Below are 22,588 nucleotides of genomic sequence, written 5' to 3'. Positions count from 1 at the left end.
CCTCATTAATATTAATGAGGTGGGCCTTTGCGACTCCCTTGCGAATCCTACATTCCAATTTGTGACTCGCAAATTGCGAGTCGCTCTGACTTACAATTTGCAAGTCGCAAATTGGAATATACCTACATCTGGCCCTATACTCCCTTAGGAGGTAAGTAATATACACAGTATATACACACTAGAATCCAAAAACAGGTAAGTAAACAGTTAGTAACAGTGCAAATAATGAAAATTACAATAGATTGCAATGGGCCTAGAGGGAACACAAACCATATACAAAAATAGTGGAATGCGAAAGTCTGTTTCCCACCTAGGCAAGTGTAGTGTATAGAGGGGCGCTGGGAGTGTAAGAAAACACCAAAGGTAAGTAATAGACCCCACCCCAGAGCCCAGGAAAACAGGAGTAAATCACAGTAAGTTTCCTAAAACACACAAGAAGTTGTATTAGAAGATTATGCAAGAAACAGAAGAACCTGAAAGACACCAATTCCTGGATAAAAAGACCTGTGGAAGAAGAGGACCAAGTCCAAGAAGCACTAAAGAGTCCAAGGAGAACAGAAGCCCTGCTAACCCGGATGAAGGTGCAAAAGAAGAACCACCGGTGAGAGGACAAAGTCAGTTATGCACTCAAGAAGACAGATGCGGGTTCCTGGTGGGTGCAGAAGATGTCCCACACCGGATGGATGATTGCATTCTGGTTTGCGTTGCTTGATTCCGCCAACAAGCCTTGGCATACGTAAAGCAAGCAGTTAGCTGAAAATGGAGCTGCTCCGACCAGGAGGGGCCTGGTGGCCTCTACCTAGGAGGGGGCGGCAGAGGGGGCTCTCAGCAACCCAGAGAGCCCTTAGAAGGCCAGACAGCGCACACAGGAGTCCCTCAGCATGGGGACTAAGAAGGTGCAAATAGAGGCCCATGCAGCACAACATAAGGGGATCCCACGTCGCCGGAGAGCCACTCAGGAAGCTGTGCGTCGCAGGATGGAGTGCTGGGGGCCTAAGCTGTGCTCTGCACAAAGAACTTCTTGGAAGGTCGCACACAAGCCTTGGCATATGCAAGTCACGAGGTTCAAGGGAGTACTGTCTTGCGTGGGGAGGCAAGCTCTTAACTCCACCAAAGTTGGACAGCTGGACATTGGGCCTGTTGGGGTCACTTTAGTTCAACACCTGTGTTGCTGGATCCACGCCAGTCGTCTGGAGAGGGGATCCAACCCACCTGTTGTTGCTGCAGAGAGGTGTCTGCTGAAGCAGGGAAGTGCTTCTGTCACTCCATGGGAGATTCCATCAGTTCTTCTGGGGCAGGCTGAAGACAGGCAGTCCTCGGAGGATGCACGACCTGGAAACTGTTGCAGTTGCTGGCAGGAGCTGAAGTTACAATGTTTCAGAAGTCATCTTTGCTTCTTTGTTGCAGTTTGTAAAGTTCCTGGAGGGTTCAGCTGTGGTTTCATCAGTAGAAGATGAAGTAAAGGATCCAGAGGATTCCTGCTGGAGTTTTGCAATCTGAATCTGAAGAAACATCCAGAGGAGAGACCCTAAATAGCCCTGAAAGGGGGACTGGTCACCTAACCAAGTAAGCACCTATCAGGGGAGGGCTCTGATGTCACCTCCAGGCACTGGCCACTCAGATGCTCCCAGGGGGCCCACCATCTTGGAATCCAAGATGGCAAAACCCAGGGGCACTCTGGAGGAGCTCTGGGCACCACCTCTGGGGTGGTGACAGACAGGGGAGTAGTCACTCTGCTTTCCTTTGTCCAGTTTTGTGCCAGAGCAGGGACTGGGGGTCCCTGAACTGGTGTGTACTGGATTATGCAAGGAGGGCACCATCTGTCACCTTTAAAGCATTTCCCCACCCTCATGCATATAACACCTATTTCCGAAGGGAGAGGGTGTAACAGCCCTCTCCCAAAGGAAATCATTTGTTCTACCTTCCTGGGCTTGAGGCTGCTCAAACAACCGGAGGACAGAAACCTGTCTGTGAGGTGGCAGCAGCTGGGGCTGCCTTGAAAACCTCAGAAGGCTGGTATCGCAGTACTGGGGGTCCACTGTGGAGCCCCAGAGTGCATGGGATTTTACAAACAATACTAGAATCAGTATTGGGGTAAAATTTCCAGTTGTTAGATACCTTACATGGCCATATTCGAAGTTACCATTGTGAAGCTGGACATAGGTGTTGACCTAGGTCTAGTGCAAGCGTAAAATGGCGTCCCTTCACTCACAAAGTCCGGGAATATGGTCCTGGATGACATGGAGGCACCTCTGCTAGTGCAGGGGTGCCCTCACACACAGGTACTTTGCACGCAGCCTTCAAGGTTGGAAGGTCTGACATATAGGTGACTTATAAGTGACCTGGTGCAGAGTAAATGGCTGTGAAATGGTGCATGCACCATGTCACACATGCTGCAATGGCAGTCCTGTAGAAGCCTTTGTATGGGCTCCGTATGGGTGGCCAAATAAATGCAGCAGCCCCATAGGGATCCCCTGGAACCCAATGCCCTGGGTACCTAAGTACCATACACTAGGGACTTATAAGGGGTGACCAGTATGCCAATTTTGGGAACAGAGAGAGCATAAGCACTGGGGGCCGGGTTAGCAGGATCCCAGTGACACAGTCAACCATACTGACAAAAGAACAAGTTACTTACCTTTGGTAACGAATGATCTGGTAGAGACTCTATCTAGCTTCAGATTCCTTACCTTAGAAATCCCTGGCGTCAGCTTCGAATCGGGAATTTTTCTGCTGAGCAGTACACTGCACGCGCCGTCGGGTGGCATTGCTCGGATCCGCGTGCGTTGTCCGGCTCCACGTGGCGTCGTCAGCGTCGTTGGAGCAGTCCATGATGTCACGTCGTCTATATAGATGCCACCTCGGAGCGTGTACGTCAGTTCTTTTGCCACAACTTTCCACGCCAGAAGCAGAGTCATTAGAGACCTAACAATATTTATTTTTGCTTTTTCACTTGATTGTTTTAAGACATTTTTTTACATGCCTTTAAGAAAGACAAAAATGGCAGAAACATATATATATATATATATATATATATATATATATATATATATATATATATATATATATCTCCGCAGAGCAGGGAGGCTTCGGTGGGTGTAAGGAATCTGCAGCTAGATAGAGTCTCTCCAGATAATTAGTTACGGAAGGTAAGTAACTTGTTCATCTGATAGAGACTTCTAGCTGCAGATTCCTTACCTTAGAATAGATACCCAAGCTATAATTCCTGGCGGTGGGTCTTAAGGATATATTTTATACCAGGAAGTCCTGCAGGACCGAACAGGCAAAATGCTCCTCCCTTCTCACTTGGCTATCCAGGCAGTAGTGTCTCGCATACGTGTGCATGGAAGCCCACGTTGCCGCTTGGCAGATGTCAAGCACTGGCACACCACAAACTAATGCAGTGGTAGCAGCTTTTCCTCTGGTAGAGTGAGCCTTCAAGCCCTCTGGAGGCTGCTTCTTGGTCAAAGCGTAGCAGATCTTTATACAGAGAACGACCCAGCGCGAAATGGACCGTTTCTGTACTGCCCAACCCTTCTTTGTAGCAACGTACCCCACAAAGAGTTGGTCGTCCACCCGGAACTCTTTTGTGTGGTCAAGGTAGAACGATAACGCTTTTTGGGTCCAGCCGATGGAGACGCTCCTCTTCCTTAGAGGGATGCGGTAGTGCAAAGAAGGTGGGCAGGGTGATACTTTGACCCAGATGGAAAGGGGTCACCACCCTGGGGAGGAAAGAGGCACGAGTTCTTAATACTACCTTGTCAGGCTATATCGTGAGATACGGTGGTTTTGAAGATAAAGCCTGCAGCTCCCTCACTCTCCTGGCAGATGTCATTGCCACCAAAAAGGCTGTTTTAATACTGAGCAGCTGGAGAGGACAGTTATGTAAGGGCTCTAAAGGAGCACACATTAGGAAGGTAAGAACACAATTAACATCCCACTGAGGCATGACAAAAGGCACAGTTGGAAACAAATGCACCAGCCCTTTCAAAAATCTTTGCACTATGGGAGACTTAAACAAAGATGGTTGATCGGGCAAGCGTAGAAAAGCCGATAAGGCAGCAAGATAGCCCTTAGGGGTCCCTAAGGAGGAACCCTGTTGGGCAAGAGATAGAATAAACAAAAGGATATTAGAACGAGAAGAAGAAAGAGGATCAATAGACCTCTCTATACAATATGAAACAAAATGTTCCCATCAGCAGGCGTAAATCGACTTAGTAGAGGCACGCCTGGCTTCCAGAATGACATCACATACTTCGGAAGGGAGGTCATAAACCATCAACTATCGCCGCTCAACCTTCACACATGAAGCTGCAAAGCTGACAGGTTCGGGTGAAGGACCTTCCCCTGCTGCTGTGACAGAAGATTCTCCCCAAGAGACAACCTTATTGGAGGACTGATGCTCATTTTGAGAAGCTCTGGATACCAGACTCTCCGTGCCCAATACAGAGCCACAAGCATTACTTGGGCCCGGTCGTTCTTGATTTTCTTAAGAAATCTGGGCAGAAGTGGTATGGGGGGAAAGGTGTACAGAAGGCCTGAACTCCACTCGCAACGAAAAGCGTTGCCTAGCGATAGCCGCCTTGGAAACTACAACACGCAAAACTGCTGACATTGCGCATTCTCTACGGAGGCGAACAGATCTAACCAAGGCTCTCCCTGCTGCTGAAAGAGTCCTTGCACCACCTCCAAAGTCCCATTGGAACTTCAGGTCCTACTGCAGAGCCCTCATATGCCATCTGGCATGCTTGACCAATAGGATGCAGGAAGCCATGAGTCCCAGCAGCCTCAGAGTCTCACCGAAATCCAGGAGAGAGACCAAAACATTGGTATCATAACCTGAATATCCTGGGCTCGGGAGGATAGGACCAATACTGCATTGTGTCCAGGACAGCTCCGATAAAAGTGAGCTTCTGAGAGGGAGTCAGGTGTGACTTCGAAACATTAATAGTGAACCCCAGCGAGTGCAGGAAGTTCGCTATCGTCTGGAGATGGGTGACGAGAGCCTGGGGCGTGGGAGCCTTCAACAGCCAATTGTTGAGGTAGGGGAAAACTGAAATCCCTGACCTGCGCAAATGTGCTGCCACCACCATCACTTTTGTGAACACCCGAGGGGCACTGGTGAGACCGAAAGGGAGCACGGTAAACTGAAAGTGCTCGTGGCCCACCTTGAACCGTAGGTAATGCCTGTGGGCTGGCAGGATGGGGATATGAAAATACGCAGCCTACAATTCCAACACTACCAGCCAGTCTCCTTGATCTAGGGAAAAAAAGACCTGAGCAAGAGTAAGCATTTTGAATTTCTCCTTCTTGAGGAAGAGATTGACGTCCCTTAAATCCAGGATAGGGTGAAGGCCCTTGTTCTTTTTGGGTATCAGAAAGTAGCGGGAATAACAACCACTGCCTACTTCTGACATCGGGATCCTTTCTATGGCTACCTTGGCCAAGAAAGCCGCAACTTCCTCGTGGAGAAAAAAACAAATGATCCTCCATTAGCCATTCTTTTGTCGGAGTGAAAGAGGGAGGGAAAGGCTGGAAGGTGAGGGAACAGCCCTTTCGTTTGATCTGCAGAACCCACTTGTCTGTTGTGATGGAAAGCCAGTGAGGGAGATGAAACGGAATCCTCCCTCCAACTGGACAGACGTGGTCCTGCAGAACCACACTAGGAGGGCTTGGGCGCAGTGGTTTGGGGCCGTGTGGTGGCCGACCTCTGGCCAGATCCTCTGGGTCTGATGGTACCACGACCATGTCCTCATCCGGGATGTTGTGAAGCCTGAGGGCGGTGGCTAAAATGTGGCTGGCGTGGTACCATGCCCCTTCCAAAGCCTCGAAAGGGGCGAAAGACAGACTGCTGTCGTGATGGCGCTGAAAGGCCCAAGGATCTGGCTGTAGTGCGAGAATCCTTGAACCTCTCAAGCGCGGAGTCTGTCTTCTCACCAAAAAGGTGAGAGACATCAAAAGGCATGTCCATCAAACCTGACTGGACATCCCCTGAAAAGCCGGTTGAAACTAGCCAGGTGTGGTGACGTAGGGCCACTGATGATGCAATCGCTCTGCCCAGCGAGTCGGTTGTGTCCAATCCACACCTGGTGGTAAATTTGGCTGCATCTCTCCCATCCTTGAAAGCCTGGGTGAGAGAGTCCCGTACACCCTCCGGGACCTACCTCAGCACCTGTGCAACCTATCCCATAAAGTATGGGAAAAATGGCCCAATAGGGAAGAGGTGTTTACTGACCTGAATGCCAGGGTGGAGGAAGAAAACATTTTCCTTCCAAGCTGATCCAGCGTCTTATATTCCCTATCCGGGGGTGCGGAAGGGAAGGCACCACTGGAAGTAGAGGCTTGGACCACCAAGCTCTCCGGGGTGGGGTGTTGGGTCAGGAAACTAGGGTCGCTCGGAGCAGGTCTATGGCAGCGGCCGACTGTCCTATTCACAGGAGCCCCGTGCTGGGTTTGGACCATGTACCCAGAAGGACATCTGTGAGGGCCTCATTGAAGGGCAACATCGGCGCTGATGTTGTCACCCCCGATTAAGGCACCTCTGTTAGGAGATTTGTCCTGACTTGCACCATAGGCAAGGCTAGGTCCAAGACCTCAGCTGTCCTACGCACCACCATTGCATAACAAGCTCTCTCCTCCGTAGCCACATTAGAAGGAGAGAGCATACCAGTATCTGGAGATGTTTCCAGTCCACTGGTCTCCCATAGATCCTCATACCACTCCTGTTCTAGATCATATTCTAAAGGGTCCTCAAACCCCTCCCATTCCTCTCCTGTGCCTGGCTGTTCTGAATAATGCTCAGACAATGATCTGGACTGAATCAGCAACGTCAAAGTCGGAGTCGGCATCGTACGACGTCGCTCCGGATCATCCGCAATGAGGATGGGGCTATCACCGGTGTGCGCCGGTGGTGGAGGAAGCGTCGATGACGGATTCTATATCAGATCCTGGCGTCCCCAACGGCGCTGAGACCGAAGCCTCTGACGGCGAACCCAAAGGGGCCCCTGCTGACCCCGCGGTGCCCCAAGACCCACCCGAGGGTGCAGCCCGCTTAAAAACGAGATGCATGGCCTCGTAAAATTATTTTATTTGAGCGGGGTCACTTACTGGAAAAGGGGTAAGACCAGGAGTCCCCAGAACTCTATCCTGCGAGGCACAGCTTCCTGAGTGGTTCTCCGGTGATCTGCGATCCCTTTGTGTCATGCTTCATGGGCCTCCATTTGCACCTTCTTTGTCCCCGTGCTGTTGACCGCCAAAAGACCGTCACTGCAGTTAAAGTCTGTCTGCCATATTATGACCACAGCCGGATTTCCGCCATAAGAAGGGCGGAAATCCAGCTGTGGCCATGCTGGCGGAAGGTATTAAAGTGCCGCTGATACCACCAGCAGCGCCACACCAGTAGACCGCTGCCTGCCCTATTATGTCAAATAATTTCCGTCCCGTCCCCTGCCAGAAGATCCCCTGGATTCAGGTAAGTCGGGTTTCCAACAGGGGAGGGGTGTGTATGCATGAATGTGTGAGTGTGTGCGTGCATGCGAATGAGTGTGTAGTGTTGCTTGCATATGTGTGTGCGTGTGAGAATGCATGTATGAATGCAAATGTGAATGCGTGTCTGTGTGTAAGTTTGTATGTGTACGGATGTGTGCATGAATGAATGGATGCATGCGTGTATGAATGCGTGTATACCTGTGTGAGTGAGTGTGTGAATGCGTGGTGTGTGCCTGCGAGTGTGCGTGTATCAGGGGAGGATTAGAAGGAGGGGGAGTGTGGATGGAGGAGGGGTGGGGGTTGTCTGGGGAGTGTTAGTTGGGGTGGGTGGACCTCCTACCAGTGACAGGGAAGGTCCTACCGTTACCAACGTCACAAAAACCATGGCGGTAGGCAGGGTCATAATGCCGCCGCCGGTACAGTAGCGGCCGCCGGGTTGGAGATTGTTGTCTCCAGCCCGGTGGCTGCTACCACCATGGCGGTCATTGTGGTACAATGTCATAATGTGGCCTTATATACCGCCAGCCTGTTGACAGTACCACAGCAACATTAACACCGACCACCGGGGTCATAATGAGCCCCATAATGCCTTCATAACCCAATTTGGAACATACAGATTCTGCAGGATGCCACTCAGATTCATTTTCCTGTCCCTGCAGTAAAGCATATCATGAAGCATATTATAGAAGCTCTCCCAAATGTGTTCAGCTTCCAAGATGGCATTCTAGTTTATTGGAAATCAGAGCAGAGCCATGCTTTATATCTGAGAGTTATGTCAGGAAAATTGAAGAAAGTGGGTCTCTTCATCAAAAGCAGTAAATGTCAAATTGTTGTGATGGTCTGTCACTTATCTACGACCCAAGTTGTCTAAATATGGGATTAAAACACTATGCAACTTAATTGAAGTAAAGATGTCCCCAGTTCCTATCGATAAAGACCAAGTTAAATCTTTCTTCGGACAAGATTTCGGACTAGCAGAATATAGTTTAACATTTTTTTAAGATTGTAATCACATTGATTACCTCATGCTGTGGGGTGTAAACTTTGTCTGAATTCTGATTGTTGTAAGGAATTTTAGCTGTATAAGAAGGCCAGCCCAAAAGCACAAAAAAACATTTTGCACCGACTGGTTACCATCAAGCTAAAACAGCATGGCACCAATGCAAAACTACCTTGCAATTGGGAAATTCACTTAAAAAAGCTCTTGGTAGGACACAATTTGTCGCAGATCTGCAATGCAACGTTTAGGAGCATTATTCAGAAAAAATAAAGGAAGACAAGACTTGTGGAAAAGCCAGGAGTGAAAAGGCATTATGGGCGGCTTAGTAGAGAGTGAATAAGAAAGAATTACATTATGGTTAAAATTATACAGTTTTAAGAAAATACAGTGGGGTAAAATTATGAATAATAGGCCATCATCAAGAGAGGGTAGTTGTTTAAGGAAAGAAAGATTAAAGAAGAGACCAGTAGTTATACTTACACATCAATTTAGTGTAATTTTACGACAGAAGTGACACCTGAAGGCTTCTTAGATATGTGACTGGACTAACCGAGGACAGGAGAACCAAAGGTCAGCACAAAAGGAAGGTTTTCAAGGTCTTCTCTAAGACTAGGAAGGTTCGAGGTCCAGTGAATGAGGCCCATAACCAAAAGGGCACAACCATCCTTTCAAGACTGTCTGATTAGAGAGTATGAGGGAGAAATATTTTGTTCAGCAGGCGCACTTGAGGAAAACGAAAGGAGACAACTACATTAATCTGCCAGGACATACAAAAAAACGTTGTCTAATATAAATCCCAAGGGTCTACCTTTCTCAGAAGGAGTTGGAGGGAAACCCAGTGACTTAAGCCAAAACTGCTGTGAGAGGAAGGTTTTGACAATCCAGGAGTAGATGGCAGGGAGTCAGTTTGAGAAACAATTACTTGTTAATTAATATTGGTGAAGTTGAATAATGATCTGTGTGTTGCCAGCATAAGGCTAACATTTTGAAATTATTGATCTTCATAGAGGGTGGAAATGCACATTTAACAAAATGAGGGACAGGGTTGAGCCCTGAGACAACCTAAAAGGTATGGGAAACATTGCTGATTTAAAAGGTGGTAGAGAGAACACCACTGCTCTTCCCAAAACAAATGAACATAACCAAGTCAAGGCTGTCCTTAAGATATCATATGAAGGCAAAGCTAAAAAGGCTTTTAGAGTCCAGAAAGTTTAAAACAGAGCTACACTATCCTTTTTAAATCATTTTATTTTCAATTATATATACCAATAAAATGTCAAGTTTTTTAGGTCCAAACATGTGTGTGCCTTCTCATATAACATCACAGTATTTAAAGAAAATGACAACAGTACTTATTAAAAAAGAGTGTACTGTGCACTCATCTTTATAATCTCATATGCCAACACAGTACGTTATTGAATCAGCAGCCAAATAAAATTATGGGATACCCCTAGTATTCACAGGAATAAAGGCATAGCCCCCTGTAGCTTGTGGCTGCATATCAACCTCAGACGTCCTGGACTGCCATGCATGTGACCGCTCTCAGGGTACAGACGTGAGCAGTAGTAACCTTTTCAGAATGTGGTCCTAGAAATGGTAAAGGTGAGAGTAGAAGAATTTTGTTTGAAGACTGATAATGTTATCTTCCATCTTGAGGGTAACTTTGTTGATTAACAGATAGCCTAAAGGCATGAAAATGTTCCCAAACTGAGGGGAGCCATGTGCTGCCCATATGGGCCTTAGAGAAACTTCTGTTATATGGGTGGGCCCTCTATGGTATGGGAGGGTGCTTTGCAGCTCGGATTTAAAGGAGAAGGGTACAAGTGTGTCTTTACTGATAGAAGCTGAGTCCTCCTGTGACTGCACCTTAGACTGAGAGCTGGGGTGGGGATATCAGAGCATGAAAATATGCCTGGTTTTGAGATATTGCAGTCCCATTACCTAAGGTGAATAGTGGCTTGTCCCTCTCACCTGAAGGCAATGCTGTGTATCCTTCCCATATGGGAAATTTAGGTACCCACCTACAGTGGGAGTCGGAACACCATTAAAAACTGTGCTGACATGAGAGCCTTAGTATTGGGAAGAATGGTTTCCCCAGGACTGAAAGACACCTACCTGGAACCCACGACTCCCTCAATCAGAAAAAACTGCTGCTGTTAAAAAATGTAAACTGAAATCAAGTTAGATTAAAAAAGGGCTTTTTCTTCCACAAAAATCTGAAAAGGTTAGGGATTCTTTCAAAGAAGTCTGAAAAAAAGAGCTGCAGAAACTGCTAGTAAGGGCATTATCGGAGAGGGGATTTTCTAGATACCTTAGGGGTGCAGTGTCTTATTTCAACTTTAGCTAGGGCATGCATCTTGCTTGCACAACTCTGTTGTGTAGAGGAATTGGAGCCCGCCTGTTGCTTAAAATTTGTTGGCTCGAGTGGCACTTTTCTTTACACCCTCATAATTCGTCACTGTAGGCCAATCATAATTTCTGTTCCTCGTGTAAAACAGGGACCAAGCACTGATTGATTCAATTTAAACAGAGCCCACCCGCTGCTCCCGATGTGACAGAAGTACTGTTTTTTTTTTTTTTTTAACTTCTAGTGCCCTGGAAACAGAAGGATTGTGAATGGCAAAATGTGCCCAGTAGGACAAACATAATGGCATAGTTAAATTTTTTGTAGCTTTATTTTGCCAAGTCGTGTTTTCTCACTGCACTCATGTTTTCTTTTCTTTTTGCTTGTGGACACTCTTCTTAAAAGATGATGATTATCTTGTTCTAAATATTGCAAAGCTACATTGTTTGTTTATTATGTGTAATTTCTGAAATGATGCTCTAACACATAACCATGCAGTACACCCCAATCCACCCCACCTAACCTCACCCCACCCCACACAAATCCACCCCACTCCAATCCAATCCACTCCAACCCACCCCACTCCAATCCTCCCAAACCACCCCTATCTAATCTGCTCCACTCCAATTTGCCACACTCAAATCCAAAACAATCTGCCCCACTCCAATCCAAAACAATCTGCCCTACTCCAATCTGCCATATTTCAATCCAAAACAATAGGCTCCACTCCAATCCAAAACAATATGCCCCACTCCCATCTACTGCATTCCAATCTGCTCCACTCCAGTCCAACACAATCTGCCCCAGTCCAATCCAAAATAATTGGCCTGCTGCAAACTGCTGCCCTCCAATCCAAAACAACCTGCCCCACTTCAATCCAAAACAATCTGCTTCACTCCAAATCGCCTCCAATCCACTACACAACTATCCATTCCACCCCACACCAACTCAATCCATCCAACTCCACTCCACTCCACCCCACCCTAATACAATCTGCCCCAATCCAATATTCCCCATTCCAGTCTGCCCCACTCCAATCCGAAACAATCTGCACCACTCAAATCTACCTCACTCCATTCAAAAACAATCTGCCTCACTCCAATCCAAAACAATCTACCCCACTCCAATCTGCCCCACCTCAATGCAAAACAACCTGCCCCACTTTAATTCAAAACCACCTGCCCCACTCCAACGTTCCCCATGCCAAAACCAAACAACCCACTCCAGTCCAAACCAATCCACCCACTCCAATCAAGTCCACTGCTATCCAAACCCACCTCACTCCACTCCAATCCACCCACACTACCCCAGTCCACCCCACCCCACTCCAATACACCCACTGCAGTCCAATCCAGTCCACATGAATCCACCCTACTCCTGTCCAATCCACCCCACTCCAAACCATTTTAATCCACCCACTCCACTCCAATTCAGTCCACCCCACAGCAATCAGTCTACCCTACACCAAGCCAACCTGCCCCACTCCAGTCCAATCCACCCCACTCCAGTCCAATCGATCACAATCCACTCCAGTCCAGCCCAATCCACCCCACCCCACCCCACTCCAGTCCACCCCAATTCAATCCACCACACTCAATCCACTCCATCCCACTCCACCCTAATCCACCCCACAAAACTCTAACAACTGCAGCCCATCATGGCCCAATCCAATCCACCCACCCAGTTTCAATTCACCCCACTCCAATCTAATCCACCCCACCCCACTCCAGTCCACTCCAACCCACTCCACCTCACCCCACTCCAATCAAATCCAATCCAATCCAATCCAATCCAACCCATCTCATCCCAGTTAAGCCCACTCCAATCCAATCCGATCCAGTCCATCCAGCCCACCACACTCCACCTTACCCCACTCCAATCCACCCAGTCCATTTCGATCCATCCACTCCATTCCTGTGAATCCAATCCAGCCCACTCAGTCAATCCACCCCACCCAGCCCTATCACTCCAATCCAAACCACCCACCTGAATCTAATAAACCCCACTAAAATCCACCCCAGTCCAATCCACATCACCCCATTTAAACCCACCCCACTCCAATCCAATCCACCTAACAAAATCCACTGCATTCCACTCAATCCACCTCACTCTACCCCAATCCAGTCTACCCCAGTACCTCAATCCACTCCAAGCCACTCCATCCTATTTCACATCACACCAACCCACTCTTCAACACTCTCTGCAACTGAACCACTGAACCCCACTGCCCTCTACTCATCTCTATGACACTCTATTCCCCTACTCCACTCTAGAGCACTGTACTTCCCACCTCCAATCTGATACTCAACCTCACTAACTTTTAGCCATGCTGAAAAGCAGCCACACTGCTGTACTACATGGCAAAACACATTGCCAAAGCCAATACCTCATGTATAGGCAAGAGCTATTGGCTTTGCCAATGCTAGTTACTTTTGCCCTTTAAAAAGAATTAAGGAAACAAATTGAGCTAATAGTATTATATGCATGATATTTCCATGAAAAATGTATTTCATACATTATAGCCTGACGTTAGGCTCCAAAAGGCACACAAACATATATATATATAATACATCCAAGAAAAAGGATGATGTTAGTGACAGTATTAGATTGATTTTAACATACAATGAGAATACTCCTCATATTAACAAAATTATTTCTAAAAATTGGAATATTTTGAGAAGTGATCCCATTATTGGGAACTCAATTCAAAACAGACCTAAAATTACATACGGGAGAGGACGGAGTTTTTGTGATATCTTGAGATCGAATGATATCACTACTATTCCCCAAATCAGAGAACATAATTTACAGGGATTTTTTTCCCTGTTGTCATTGTAAGGCTTGCCGCAATAGCAGTATGCGGAAAGAATATTCTATCTGTAAACCAGGAAACATGCAGCAGATTTTTCAATTTTTGACCTGCAGTACTCCTTTTACTATTTATATACTTGAATTTCCCTGTCAAAGATGTTATGTGGGGAGTACAAAACATAGTGCAAAGAAGCGTGTCCTGGAACATATGCGAGCCATTACATCTAAAGACACTCATTATCCAGTAGCTAGACATTTTGAGCAACAACACAATTCTGATTGCTCTTTATTGTCTTTTTTTTGCTATTGAACATGTGCCACAATACCACAGAGGTGGCAACAGAGAACAAATATTATGTAAAAAGGAATCAAGATATATTTTGGATTTGGAAACTAAGATACCTAAAGGTTTGAACTCTGGAGAAGAACTGGTTACTCACCTGTATGAGGATTAGTGGATTGGTTGTTTATCATGATATGTATAGGTACATTCTGTTATATATGTATAATTCTTCATCCTGATACCGTATAACAAATATGGGCCTTTTTCTCTCTTTTATTGTGGTTGTAGTTAATAACGGTTTTTAGTGTGTACATATATTTGATTTCATATTATTTATCAGCCTTTTATAGGCCTTTTTGATTTGCCATGTCCACGTTTTCTTTATTTAGCTGTTCTTTTAGACGGAGCTCTTCATTCACCTTAGGTTCTGTATTTGGGGACCTAGACTTTTTTCTGATCTCCTATTTGGCGATTCTATCTTTATGCTGTTCAGCTAAGAACAAAATAAAGTATGAGTATATATATATGTTTTCCTGCAGCCTTGAAAAAGTCACCTGCGTGACGAAACACGTGTTGGCTGTGTTTGGATGGATGTTCTCTCTCAGTGAATCTAACTGCGCTTTCAAATAAAGAGACTTTCTTCTAAGAACATGTGAATACCTACGTGCCTCCTTCTTCTTCTGTTTAACGGAACTCACGCACTGCAGATCCTATTACCTACATCATACTGCTGGTTGCACTGTGTGCTGTGGTCTGTTTTGCGCAATATTATTTATGTATAGCCTTACACATTGTCTGTGCCTATGGGTAGTAAGGCACCTTGACCACCTGCACCATATTTTATTGTACAATTTCCATTACTGTGATTACTCCCCTGGAATTGCGGCTATCTTCACCATTACTACCCCTTCACATAAAGCCATCTGGTGCCCTGCCATGCAGTTGTTCACTGGTAGGCCCTTAACTATAAGTATATTCTTTTACGGAAGGGCCTTGGTATATGTGGTCCCTAAAAGACCTCAAGAGTTGCATGGTTGTGACCTATAAATCACAGTATAAATTAAAAAGCACTATGAAGCGGCCAGCGCTTTCTTTTCCCTTGAAGCAACGCAGGCCAGGGCTGGTAGGGGAAAAAGACACACAGACGGGTGTGGGAGGGAAAGAAGGAAGAAAAACAGTACCTCAATCACAGCACCAGCAGTGGAAGGACCCTAATCGAGATGAAGCAATCAGTCCTTGGTCTGTGCTCTAGCCGAAAGAAGTAGAAGTGAAGCCAGCTAGCACTGCTCAATTAGAAGGCAGCAAATGAGAGAGAGAATGTAGCCCACAAATGGTAAGCAAGGGGCAGGAAGGACCGAAAAATCATGATCGAGTAAGAATATCTCGGAATTTAAAATTGTCCTCAATCTACTCCATTTATTAAGGAAAATCAATGACTTTAAGGACGTTTTCACTTTTGTACGTGTTATATAAGTTTACTTGTCTTTCCCCTGACTGAAGCTCAGTTTGCCTGCATGCCACAGTGATCAATGAAGTTACCCTGCCGACAGACTGTGATGCCACCTTAAGTAATACGAACTTCATGCATCAACCCATTATTATAAGCTGCCTTTCATACCTTTTTCTTCTTTAGTGGCAGATACTCTGAAATAGTCTAATCTGTATCATCCGCAGCAATACACTTTTTCATTTCAGCACCTTACCCTTCTTTCACCATGCATTAAGCAACCACGCCCAGCGTCAATTTTTTTTAACTGCCTTTCTTTAATAATATTATTGTATTTAATGTGATACCACTACATCAAAGGCTACAGAGTGATATACTTGTGAATTTCAATGTACAAATAATTAAATATGATAATATAAAAAATAAGGTAACAACACACATTTTTTCTTTCACCATTATACTTCTCCATCCCGAAAAATTAACAGTTTTAGCCTTCTTGCTTATCATATGGTATTATACACTACATATTGGAATTATTGACAGGTAAAAGCAACACAAAGATTCATTTATGGACATGTTATTCAAGATCCCACTCTCTGATGCCACTTGAAGAACAGGTTACTTTACTTCGGTACCAAATTGTCTGATAGAGACATAGGGCCTGATTCTAACTTTGGAGGACGGTGTTAAACCGTCCCAAAAGTGGCGGATATACCACCTACCGTATTACGAGTTCCATAGGATATAATGGACTCGTAATACGGTAGGTGGTATGTCCGCCACTTTTGGGACGGTTTAACACCGTCCTCCAAAGTTAGAATCAGGCCCATATTCTAGTTGCAGATTCCTTACCTTAGAATTCCCCCCAGGCTTCAGTCTGGATCTGGAGATATTTCTTCAAGCAGGACCTCTGCATGTCGTTAGGTGGCGTTGGACAACTCTGCATTCCATCGTGGGCGCTGGATATAATGTTGCAGGTCCTTTATAGGTGTCAGCCCAGCACGTTGACATCAGTTTCTTTTCACGACTTTCTAATCCAGAAGCGCAAAGCTTGAAGAACACTGACCCTGGCGTGCCAGAACTACGTCCCAGAAAGGGAAGTCCCTGACCCTAGAAATCAGATTGCAGAGTATGGAGAATGCGTTGGCCGGTAAGGAATCCTCAGCTAGAATATGTCTCTACCAGATACATTGTTGCAAAAGGTACATAACATGTTCATCTGATAGAGACTTCTAGTTGCAGATCCCTTACCTTAGACTAGACACCCAAGCAATACCATCCCCGGAGAAGGGTCTGCCAACCAAGATCATACTAGGAAGTCTTGAATGACTGAACAGGCAAAGTAACCGTTCCTTCGGACCCGACTGTCCAGGCAGTAGTATTTGGTAAACGTGTACCAGGATGCCCATGTTGCAGTCTGGCAGATTTCCAGGACTGGAAGCTGTTGCTCTGGTACAGTGAGCGTGCAAGCCCTCCGCCTGTTTCTTTTTAACCAATGCATAGCACACTTTAATGCTGAAAACAACCCAACTTCTGCGCAACCCAACCTTTCTTCGCACTTTCATAACCCACAAAGAGTTGATTATCCACCCAGAACTCTTTAGTACGATAAAGATAGAATGCCAACGCTCTTTTTGGGGCCAGGTGTTCGAGTCTCTCTTCTTCTTTAGAAGGATGTGGGGATGTGAAAAAAGTAGGCAAAGTGACACACTGGCCTACATGAAAGGGCGTGACAACTTTAGGTAGAAAGGAAGCCCTAATACGAAGCACCACTTTGTCAGGATGGGTATAGATAAAAGATGGCTTTGAGAAAAGAGCCTACAGCTCACTCACTCTGCGGGTAGAGGGGATGGCTACCAGGAAGGCTGTTTACAGAGTAAGCAGGCGAAGTGGGCAGTTGTGAAGTGGCTCAAAAGGAGCACACAGCTGAAAAGTAAGAACTAAGTTAAAATCCCAGTTACCGTTTTGGGGGAGGGACGCCAGGCTGCCAAGGTTACATTACAGATTTCGGGCGGAAGGTCAAAAGATGTCAACTGCCACCTCTTAATCTCCACACAAGAAGGTAGAGACAGGAGAGGTTAAGGTAGAGAACCGTCCCTCGCTGCTGGGACAGAAGCTCCTCCCGAAGAGGCAGTCTGATCTGAGGATTTATGGTCATGCTCAATATCTTGGGATGACTCTTCGTGCCCAGTCCAGAGCCACAAGAATTACTTGGGCCTGGTCATCCCTGATCTTCTTCAAAACTCTGGGCAGAAAGGTGGAAATGAGGCCTGAACTCCACTCAAGACAAAAAGTGTTGCAGAGCCTGAGCCAGAGTGAGCATTTTGAACTTCTCCTTCCTGAGAAAGAGATTGAGGGACTGGAGGTCTAGGATAGGGCAGAGGCCCTTGTCCTTTTTGGGCACCAGAAAGTAGCAGGAACAACAACCACAACCAACTTCTGGCACAGGGATCTTCTCTATGGCTCCCTTTGCCAAGAGAACTGCAACCTCCTCACAGAGAAGAGCCAGGTGATCCTCTGTCATCCGACTGTAGTATGGTGACATGGATGGAGGGGTAGACTCGAAGGGGAGGCAGTACCCCTTCGGACTATTTGCACTACCCACCTGTCTGATGTGATGGTGTGCCAGCAGGGCAGGTGGTGGCAAATCCTGATGCCTACTGGTCCCTGTTGGGTAAGCATCAGACTAGAAAGGTTTAGAGGTTGTGGCGGGGGGGGCCTGGCTAGATCTCTGGCTCCCTGATGCTGGATCCCACGTCCCTGGCCCCGCAGGGGCTGGGCAGCATGCGCAGCGGCTGGGAGGGAATCGACGTGGCTGGGCACCCCTTCCATAGCCACGAAAGGAGTGAAAAGCAGACTGAGGTGGGTGTGTGGCAGCCACAAGGCCAAGAAACCAGGCTGGTACCTGGGACTCCCTAAAGCGCTCAAGCTCTGAGTATGCTTAGTCTCCAAAGAGTCAGGTGCCATCAAGGGGCATTTCCATCAAAGTAGAATGGACATCCCCAGAAAAGCCAGATGTACTTACCCAGGCATGGTGCTTCAAGGCCACCGTCGAAGCAACTGATCTGCCTAGAGAGTCGGTTGTATCCAGCCGGCATCTGATCGTGAACTTAGCTGCATCTCTCCCATCAGCAACAGCTTGGGAGAGAATGGCCCAGGCCTCCTCTGGGCCAGGGGCAGGACTTACGCAACCGTGTCACACAAATTATGGGTGTAGAGGCCCAAAAGTTATGTGGGTTCACAGACCTCAATGCCAGGCTGGATGAAGAGAACAGCTTCTTCCCAAAGTGAGCCAGACTCTTAGATTTTCTATCCGCACGAGCGGAAGGGAATGTGCCATGGGATGTTGGGGCTTGGATGACCAAGCTCTCTATAGTAGGCCTATGGCAGCCGACTATTGTCCTGCTGGCAGGAGCCCCAGTGCTGGGTTTAGAACCAGGTCCCCAGCTGTGAGGGCTTCATTAAAGGGCAAAAGGGGTTCTGAAGCCCCAGCCTGCAGCACCTCAGTCAGGAGGTTAGTCCTGACAGCCACCAAAGGCAGCTTGAGGCCCAAGGCCTCGGCCGTTCTCCGCACCACCACAGAATAGGATGCCCCCTATTCTGTAGCCATGGTAGAGGGAGAAAGCATACCAGGATCAGGGGTGGTACCCAGACCTCTGGCTTCACCCAGTTCCTGAGCCCAGTCCATAGGATCTTCAAGCTGGTATTCTTAAGGGTCCAGCGACCTCTCTATATTCTCACCGAACCCGTACCCATAAGAATAAGGGTCAGGATCTGACCTAGGAAGCAAGGTCCCTTCCGAAGTCGGAATCAGGGTTGAGCAACACCGCTTCAGCTCCATGTGAGAGTTAGCAATGGGTATGGGGGGGGCCACGCTGGCCGTGGGCCTGGGTGGCATCAGGAAAGTTGATGCCGGAACCGTTCTCGGGGAAGGGCACAATGGGTCGAACGGCACTGGTTCAGATCCGGAAGTGGATCCCTGGATGACCCCCAGAGCTGAGGCCAAAGCCGCTGGTGCGGAACCTGAAGGGGCTCCTGCTGATCCTGCAAGGCTCAAAGGTGTTCCAACATGGGCAGACTACCCAAAGATGAGGCGCATGGCCTTGTAAAATTCCTTCAATTTGGTAGGGGTGGCTGCAGCTCAAGGAAACTCGAGGAGGCACGGAACCGACCCAGAATTAGGCTCCGAAGACAGAGGCCTAGAGAGACGATGCTCCTAGTCCCGCATCATGTCGTCTGACTGATGGGGTGAAGTCGAAGAGCGCTTGAGCTTCTTCGACTTCTTCTTGTGTTTACCCGACTGTCCAGACAACTTTGAATGGAACGACGACGAGTTGTGATGGCTCTGTGAGCGTTCTCAGGACCTTCCTCTTGACCGAGACCGATGCGGAGCCGGACTCCGGGCCACAAATAACTTTAGGGACCGCTTCCTCAAAACCTTCAGGTTCATGGCACGGCAGCAGGTGCATGACTTCCCGTGGTCGAGCTCCAAACACCACACGAGGTGCAGATCCATCAGCGACCTCATCTGGTGACAGAAGACGCAGGGCTTGAAGCTGGTCTTTCGTGACAACATTCTTAACGCGCCAAGAAGTACAAAACTTCGACAAAAGGTCAAAAGGCGATTGTAGGTGTAGCTCTCTTTGGATCTGTGCATAGGTTGACGCGAAAAGAAAAGAACTGACGTCACTGAGCTAGGGTGGCACCTATATACAACCCGCAACGTCATGTCTGGCGACCACAAAACCAATGACAGACGTGGAGTCGACCAACGCACCTAAAAGCGCGCAGGCGTGCTGCTGGAAGAAAAATCTCTGGATCCAGACTTATGCCTGGGGGAAATTCTAAGGTAAGGAATCTGCAACTAGAAGTCTTTATCAGATATGTTTGACTTTCAGTCACTTCTTCATTTGCATAAGCCTTCATTGCAACAGGAGGCTCAAACCCTGCAAATTGTTGAAGACTGCTACGTAATTGAAGGACTTATAATATGTGAGGACACGTTGTAAAAATCGAGGACATACACAAATATAACGATCATTTTGATATTCAATGAAAAAGGCCTTACCATATTAGAAATCACTGTTACTGCATATTGGTGAGTATCTAAAATAAGCTTTTCATCTGACTCAAAAAACATGAGGAGGCTCTCAGGTGTAGGCTCATCTTTGGTCTTTGCCAGGGGTGCTCGGTTTTTTTGTTTATTTGCAATTAGTTCTGGAGACTGTGGTCTTCGAGACACCAAAGGGACTCTGAAAAACATGCAGGTCAAAACTAGTGTGCAATATTTGTAAGATGCTACGCACTAAATTATCATCAAATTTTAGTGTGCTCTAGAAGGAAATCCGTAAAAATGATCAGTTAAAATAGAAGAGATTGACAGTAATGCAATATTTTGAGAAGCAACAATATTTCATATTCACTTTAACAAACCCTCTACAGATAATGTGTTCCCACTTGAACATTCGCAATAATAATCACAAATATTTAAATAAAATAAAAACTTTGTTGGGTGGTTACCAAATAAATCACCCAACTACAACCATGGCTTGCTCGTTATGGAAGTATTCAGATGTACAAAATGCAGTGGACTTACATATTATGTAGGTTAACACATTAACAACTTTCTTACTCATGGAAAAGAGCTCATGGGCTGCTTCAATGGCAGGTTCAGTAATTAGGCAAGTCACATAAAATACAATAGTCTTGAGAGCTGAAGGATTATGAAAATAATTGACTCTATTTCTTCCCTCCACATCACCCGAGTGTCCCTAGAATGTCCAGAAAGCAGAAAGTGGACAGACATGGTGTCATATGTGCCTTCACTGGTGGGAATCCTGATACACTGGATTTCAGTTTAATTTTAGAGATGTTCTAACCAGGCAGGTGATGCAGATGTGTGCAGTGCAATACGTTTATGGTTATTGCACTTGTAATGAGCACATTGTAGATCTAAATTGCATCTTGGCGACAGACAAGGAGTCAAAATAGAGTTCATTGTGATTAATTATGACACATAACTGTAACATATTACTATAAAAACGGGGGGAGAAAAACATGCATACTGAAAAACCGGGAATGCATGAACTAGCTCTAGGTTAGGATATCTGGGTCTTGAGTTTCGAACTGAGCTGCATCAGTGATAGCAGGGAAGTTGTCCCAAGGGTGGTGAATGGCTGCACTGGTATATGCCTAATTGTGCTTATCAAAACACCTTGAATCCAACTGACAAAACACATGTGGCTTGTTCCTCAAACATTCTGGACTAGGTCACACTCACAAACAAAATCTTTGTGAAAAGCAACCACGATTCTACCGCAAAGAGATTATTTATGACACGTCTGGTTGCTGTTATATAAGTGACATGACCAAAAGCAAACTTAAGTATTTTATGCAGAGTTGAACATTAACAACAAACATTGTACATATTCAAACAGACTTGAACAAAGTGATTGAGCAGTTGGAAACTCCAGATTACAGGATTTGCGACAGCTAATCACCTATTCTGATGGGCTAACCCCATTTTGTGATTCAGAAAACAAAGGGGAAGAGATCCACTTTGGAACCCTTCTCCTTAGGAAATCGGCTTAGTAGCTTCATGAGGAGTGGCCGATTGTCTAGGGGAACACTGAATGCTCACCGAAGAATTCCAAAATGCAATACTTTTTTTGTAGCCTGGTTCCTTTCAGGTTCCCATTTGGCCAGGCCACTATTCCTGTAAATGACCCATTGAGAATCGATATTTTGTGAACTATCCTATTTGTACATAGGTCAGTTCACAAAATCATATTGCATTTACAATGAGCCTGTGTGCAATTTGCAACCACTTTTCTCAGTTATAATCTTTCTACATCACTCTCCTGATACGGATTTGCTGCATCCGCCACATCAACCACTATCTGCTTCTTAACCTGCAAAAATCCTAACAACTGTTTCAAGCTCAACTGATTTAGAAGTTACTAAGAAAAGTGTATAAAAAATACACTGAAGCTCACACTTTGCAAAAGTTCAAAAGGCCACATACTAAAGAGATGAGTTTTAGACCTGACAGCCTTAGGGTGGTCACTGCCTTTCTCCACTTTTTGGACACTGTTTTTGCTGGTTTTAGGACCCTGCACACTTTACCACTGCTAACCAGTGCTAAAGTGCATATGCTCTCTCCCTTAAAACATGGTGACATTGGTTAATACCCAATTGGCTAATTTAATCTACTTG

At 46.3% G+C, this 22,588-nt stretch overlaps 1 protein-coding gene across 2 annotated transcripts in view; it reads right to left on the bottom strand.

The window, feature by feature from the left end:
• SPEF2 (sperm flagellar 2) overlaps positions 1-22,588 on the bottom strand; it is a 736,330-nt gene that overhangs the window by 346,124 nt on the left and 367,618 nt on the right. For both annotated transcript variants that reach the window (XM_069220893.1, XM_069220901.1), the window contains one exon: positions 20,442-20,625. In XM_069220893.1, coding sequence (XP_069076994.1) covers positions 20,442-20,625 — 184 coding nt within the window. The remainder of the gene's footprint in view (positions 1-20,441; positions 20,626-22,588) is intronic.

This window comes from Pleurodeles waltl, chromosome 1_1, assembly GCF_031143425.1.
Source record: "Pleurodeles waltl isolate 20211129_DDA chromosome 1_1, aPleWal1.hap1.20221129, whole genome shotgun sequence".
NCBI classification, from domain to species: Eukaryota; Metazoa; Chordata; class Amphibia; order Caudata; family Salamandridae; genus Pleurodeles; species Pleurodeles waltl.
The sequence above is the reverse complement of the archived record's forward strand: the minus strand, read 5'-3'. Positions and strand labels throughout refer to the sequence as shown.